The 6,564-nt window shown below is 46.0% G+C and overlaps 1 protein-coding gene across 1 annotated transcript; it reads right to left on the bottom strand.

The window, feature by feature from the left end:
* Window positions 1-2,008: 2,008 nt before the first annotated feature.
* Window positions 2,009-6,114, bottom strand: LOC125293472 (RING finger protein 223). The gene is made up of 2 exons (XM_048241396.1): window positions 5,465-6,114; window positions 2,009-3,768 (listed from the first exon to the last, which is right to left on the bottom strand). The coding sequence occupies exon 2, from the start codon at window positions 3,702-3,704 to the stop codon at window positions 3,033-3,035; it is 672 nt and encodes a 223-aa protein (XP_048097353.1). The 5' UTR covers window positions 3,705-3,768; window positions 5,465-6,114; the 3' UTR covers window positions 2,009-3,032.
* Between the last annotated feature and the right edge of the window lie 450 nt (window positions 6,115-6,564).

Below are 6,564 nucleotides of genomic sequence, written 5' to 3'. Positions count from 1 at the left end.
CGCCATCCACCGGTGATTGAGGCCTGGTGACGTAGGGTCGTTCTGCTCTGCGGGCTTAAAATAGATGGCTCAGTTTAATACGCGCTCTACACTCGAACCTGCCTCTCTGTTCCAGCGTATGACATAAATCAGTGATCACTCGGACTGCATCAGAGTTGTGTTTGTGCGTACTTTGTGTGTGTGTGTGTGTGTGTGTGTGTGTGAGGGGTGTGTGTGTGTGTGTGTGTGTTTTTGGATTGTTTGTCCATTCAGTCTGTTTTATAGGAGGACATGCACAGGCCTGGACAGGTTGCTTGGCACCTCACCTGATGCACACCTGCACACGTTTGAATTGTTTGTATGCATCTTAATTTGGACACAACAAAGCTTAAACCCCAGATGCTTGACAACCTTTACACTGGATATGTCTATTAATAATGGCTGCCCAATTGTGAAAATAGTTTCATTAGATGGTCCACCGACTTAGCAACCATGTGTCCCCTCTTGCACACCACTAAACTCAAGCAAACGTGTATTTATTTGATCTTATTGTTTAGTGCTTGAAAGGCTGTTTGTAATTGAAACCTGTTTTGTTTGACAAATTTTCACCTTGCCTGTGTGAACATGGGTAGGAATCCAATTTTATGATGTAGTGAACCGTATATATAAACATGAATTTGAGTTAGACTTTGATACTTGAAATGTTTTTGAACTGCTGAGGTAAAAGCTGTGTGATATGGATGTGTGGTGAGGAATGTCCCTCCCTGTGGATGATGACGGTAGAACCATGTCAGTCTCTTAGGTGTACATCAGTATTGTAATTTTATTCTCTTTAGAGGTTTTTTGTAAGTGTTTTAAAAAAAACTTGTCCCCCACTGATATTTTTGTATGATATGATTTTATGATCATCAAATTATTGTTATTATTATTATTATTATTATTATTACTATTATTATTATTATTATTGGGCAAAATAAACTAAACTAAACTTAAATTTTATCAAATTTAATTTCTGTTTTTTCTCTTTTAATTTACTTGAATGTTATGTTTTTTTATCCTTCTTTGGTTTGTTTGTTTGTTTGTTTGTTTGTTGCAATATGCCTGATCTGAAATGTGCTGTGCTGACTGTCCTTGTGTTGGATGAAGACTGTTCCCTCCTGTTTGCACTGCATCAACCTAAAACGCCTTCTGTCCTGGTTAACAGTGATGCAAATGATTGTCTTCACTGACGAAGAGTTCAGCATTGAATAGTCAATAAAAAATATCATGAAATACAAGAACACACAGAACACACCTTTTTGTTTCTTGTGGGGGTTTTAACAGACATAGCCCAGGTCACGCCTTGGGTACAATGTGGGGGAGGAGCACTCGGTATAATGACATCTTTCTCAGATGGAAGAAGGAAGACTAGATTTTTTCCCGTAATTGCATCATACAATGAAACAACATTTTCTCCGAATTAACCTTCGTCCTGATGCCAGAGGAGACTCTGCGCACCTCTGCGAATACAGAAAAACCCGGCAACAACCGCACCCCCTATCCCCCCCCCAACCCACACACACAAAGACAAACACGTGGCTTGTTTAAATATGTGACCTGCTCTCAAGCCAACGCACAAACTTTATTAACCCTTCCCCACTCTTTCTCTCTCCCTCTCTTCCCCAACCAGAAAGACAAGCACCAGGATATCAAATTACATGGGTGTGCCTATGCACACAAAGCTCTAACGGTTAAAGATAGGGTTTCAACACCATTGTGAATGTGTGTGTGTGTGTATTTGTGAGGAGAGGGGGGTGAGTGGATGCAGGTATTGTTGTTGTATTGTGGTACAGGTTCTGGTAGTTTTCCTTGTGCAGGAAGTAATTAAGCAGGTGGATGAATCAGTGTGTTTTCCCGACAACTTTGGCACTCCCTGCTCCCTGTTGTAAATCCAGTTTATGGAGCAAGCAGTTAATATTTCACCCTTCAGTTACAACAACCGAAGTGATGTGCAAGTGATCAATACTCACACATACCTTTGTTTGTTTTCATTAATTTATTCTTTTGTAAACAAAATGTGTCTTCAATATACAATCAACAAAATATACAATATACATACGGTATATACAATAATACAAAAACATATGTTAAGGCTTGTTTGAGTTATTGTTTCAAAACCACAGTATAGGCTAAATAAACTTTGATGGTCATGCATATTAGGGTGCTTTTCTCTGCATGACAGACATGTGACTTGGATACTTATCATGAAAAGTTGTTTTCATGTGATTAAATCTCTCATTTTTAGAATGTATGCCTTGATAAGAAAAGGTCAACCTTGGGGAAAAATGATAACACAATCGTTCAGCCGTCAACCCTGTGCAATCCAGTCACAATTAACATTTCTTACTCTACAGAGGCAGAATATTCCATTGTAAGATCTAAGTGATGAACACATTGACAGTGCCATAACATTCCGTTCCCCTTGTACACATAATTCCCCTCTGTATCCTTGGTCAGTTTTCAACAACAGTTTGTACCCTTTTTTTAGTGTTAAATGTTAACTATGTCTGTAGTGTTGAAAAAAAGTCTTAATATTCAACCCAGTAGTTTCACAGTAAACGGAACGTCAGTTCCTTTCTGCTTGTTTGGCTCAGCGCTCGGCGCTCAGACTCCGTGTGGAGAGTTCCTGAGGCAAGGCTTTTGTCTGACACACTGTTCTGTGTTCTCCTCTTTCCCCTGAGCTCCAAAAAAGCCTGCCTTCAGCCTGCAGGGCAGGTTGGGGGTGTAAACTGACACACACACACACACTACTCGTGTAGTACTGGGAGCATCCTGTAGTCTGTAGTGCTTTTTCCAGATGTGTTAGAGTGTGTATTTAGCATGCATGTATATGTGAGTTTGTGTGTACATTTTAGGCCTGGTGGATTGCTACCTATTTGCATATGTGCATGTAATGATGTTTGATAGAGAGTTCTAAAATGTACTGTGAGTGTGTGTTTGTGAGCTGTGTGTGTGTGTGTGTTTGTTGGAGACAGCACCTTTGTCCCCAAGATAGCCTTACTTGACGAAAAACGTTAAAGATGGGCGGTGGAGGGGGAGGTGGTGGTGGTGGTGGTCATGTGACCGGCGGTCCGCATCTGGCAGCGCAGGGAGCCGGTGGTGACAATACACTGCAGCGGCCAGAGCACGATGACCACCAGCAGCACCATGAGCACCACAAAGAGCAGCAGTCGCTTCCATTCGGTCATGCGCTCCAGGAGGCCGAAGCGGTGTGTCTGCGTCTGGACAGGAGGCTCCTGCTTGCTGCTGGCCGCGGCGATGTCGATGCAGATGCAGAAGCCCGAGTCGGTGGACGAAGAGGACGAGTCCAGCGGGCGCTTGTAGCACAGACGGCCGTCCTCCAGCCACACAGCCTCCTCGCGCTGCTGGTGGCTGGGCAGCTTGCTGAGCACCTCCATGCTGGTGGTCAGCGCCGGTGGGCCGCGCTCCGGGATGGGCGTCAGGTGGCGGCAGAAGGGGCAGGAGATGCGTCCGTCGACTTGGTCGGCCTCCGAGGCGGCCATGAGGCGTGACAGGCACTCCAGGCAGAAGGTGTGCGTGCAGGCCAGCAACTTGGGCGTCTTGAAGACGTTGTCGTAGGTGTTGTAGCAGATGGAGCACTCTGGCTGGCCCACACCGGACCCCCACTCCAGCTCGTGCTCCAGGGGCACCACCTGCGAGTGCCACACCTTGGGGATGTAGTCCATCTTCTGCAGGTCGGAAAAACACCGCCTCTCGCTCTTCCCTCGTACAGTCTGACCCACTGAATCACTGGAGAGAAAATAAAAGCTACATAAGTTTTCGACTTTGAAGTTATCCTTCACTTGCCAACAGTTTGCCATTCAACTCATATATCATCTGATAATGCTTCGTATGCTGTTTGTACACATTCATAAAACTTTCCTTCCTCTGAACCGAATGATCTTGCTCCGTGATTCTTATCCTATAATACTTTCCCCCAGTCCTGGCGGGGACTGTGCTCCAGTTATATGGTCAGTCACCTTGAGCGAGCGCAGTGTACAGTGTTCTGGTTCTCTAATCTAGGGATTCCATCAGGAGCGGAGGAAGGGGGACATAGGGTGCTTTGTTAGCCTGGCCTGTGCCTGCGTCAGCACCACTGCCCTTCAGGATGCTCTGTCACCACGGCTACGGCCTCCTCGGGATGCAGCGTGCATCCTTTGTGAAGCTAGATACTGTATATCTGTATATCTACATTAAATATTGTACACAGTTGGATATTGACTGAAGGCTCCTCTTGCCAACCCCATCCCCCACCCCCTCTGTGTGTTTGTGTGTGTGTGTGTGTGATGTCTGTGTGTATGTGTGTGTACTGTGTTTGTTTAAGGTATGTGTGTGTGTGTTTATGTCAGTTGGAGCCTGCAGTGGGTAGGTAGGTGGATGTTTGTAGCAGGTGCTCCTCTCTCACCATCCCTGAGGCCTGACCTGCCTGTCTTTAAACCCCCTACCTCTGCACAATGTGCCTTTTTGTTCTCTCTCTCTCTCTTCCTCTCTGTCTTGCGCTCTCTCTCTCTCTCCCTCTCTCTCTCTCTATCTCTCTCTCTCTCTCTTTCTCTCTCTAACTAGCCCTGACCCTCCTATTAGCCTGCCCTTGGCATTCCTGGGGAATAGCATGGTGCCCAAGCAGTCAGTCTCTCAGCACACTGTCAGAGACCTGGAACATGTGACCCCTCCATCCCTCTACCATCACCACCACCGGCACCCCCCAGGCCCCAATGGCTGGCCACCTGGACAGAGCCCTACACGAAGGCCCCAGTCAGTGCACAGCACAGGCCAGGCCAGGCCAGCTCCTAGGTCCTGCACGGTTACTCACTGACCTCGCTGTCTGTCTCTGCGTCTCCCTCCGCTGTGTTTTGGGGGGAAAGAGGAGGAGAGTGTCTCCACACTTACGACTCCCTCTCTCTCTCTCTCTCTCTTCCGCTCTCTCTCTCTCCCTCTCTATCTCTCCTAATGCAGACTAAGACGCACCACACTGTTTCTTCTCACGTGTGAGAGCGCTCGAGGCAGAGTTTGAACCTTTTTACGACAGGGGGGTTATCTGGGATTTATTCTGTTGGCCACTTCTGCTTTCAGCTTCTAAGTCTGTCAATAGAAAGCCACCACTCCACTGATCTATTTTGTCCTGGGCTTGTAAACTGGCCTATATTTGCATTAATGCACCATGTGGAGCCCACTGGAAATGTTGGTTTTACCTGTAGCATTTGTCAGAGTAAACATGACCTGGCATATATTTACACAAGGCTGTGCAACTCACAAATAAGTACTTCCTATACCCAATATGATGTACTTGATATATCATAATGCATTTTCAACCATTTGTATTCTTCATGGTAAAAGTTAATGTGGGTGGAAAAAAGGCATGGAAAGCATTGAAAAAGCCAAAGGCATTCATCAGTATGTTAAGCACTAAAACAAGGCAAGTACAACCATGTGACTCCATTCTTCTTACCTTGTTGTTCTGACTTGCGCTTCGTTCCTCACCCTTCTTTAGCAGGTCACTCCACCGTCTGCTCTCCTCTGTGAAGGCATGTCTTGCAGTGGAGTAAGCCCCCCTTCCCTGAGGGCTGACGCTAGAGAAGAGGAACCAGTTCAACACGGTCTGTGTTTACATGGACGTGGCCGCCGAGAGAGGGCAAGAGAAGGTTGAGCGGTTCTTTCCCCCCCCCCCCTTTTAACGGCGCCTTTGGTTGCAACTCTACTGACAGCACGACTGCAGAGTGAAGTGCACTCGTTGCTCTCCTGTTGTGGACTGTCCAGTCTCACCTGCCTCCCTCTCTCCACTCCCTTTTCAGCACTCTGTATGTAAATCAGCCTGATAGGGAGCGAAACAATAATGTGGCCTTGACAGAGCGAGGGAGGGAGCAGAAAGGGGGGGGCAGACTCCTGCTGAAGAAAGGGACTAATTTGAAGGATAAGATTTCTGCTGCTTTTCTTTGCCTCTCTTTCTTTTTATCTATGTTCCTATCTATCCAGTTCTATTTATCTATGTATTCCCATATCTCTCTATCTCTCATTTGTGTATGGGATTTGAAATCCCACACACATGTACTACAGTTCTCCTAATTTAGTATCAGTCTATTGTCTGTTTGTGCACTACACGGTTAGGAGACAGACAACTATTTTTAGTGCTTTGCTGACAGACGGGCAGGGTTTCACTGGCCTCCAAACCCAGGAGCTCACTGTGACTCCCCCTGTCAGTGTGCTGTGTGTGTGATATGATCCAAATGATACAGCATGGATTAGACCACCACAACAGGGTGGCAGACAGAACCCAAGTCTCTGTCTCACACTATAATCACCAGGGTTGTTTACTGAGGGTGTGTGTGTGTGTGTGTGTGTGCGTCCTCTGACACCTTTGTTGCGTCTGTACAAATGTAAACTGACCTTGAGGGAATATATCTTGCTCATCATGATGAATATGACTGTGACTGAATCATCATTAGTCTAATGATTAGTCTAAAGACTAATGATACTTTTAGCAGTAAACTGACATTTCTTATGCTGTCTAGTGTTAGGAAAGAGTAGGTCAACACACACGTAACAACCACA

Source organism: Alosa alosa, chromosome 4 (assembly GCF_017589495.1).
Source record: "Alosa alosa isolate M-15738 ecotype Scorff River chromosome 4, AALO_Geno_1.1, whole genome shotgun sequence".
NCBI lineage: Eukaryota > Metazoa > Chordata > Actinopteri > Clupeiformes > Clupeidae > Alosa > Alosa alosa.
The sequence above is the reverse complement of the archived record's forward strand: the minus strand, read 5'-3'. Positions and strand labels throughout refer to the sequence as shown.

What these genes read in the sequence shown, in the direction of transcription:
- LOC125293472 (XM_048241396.1), bottom strand. Translation starts at nt 3,704, where the DNA reads ATGGACTACATCCCCAAGGTGTGGCACTCGCAGGTGGTGCCCCTGGAG.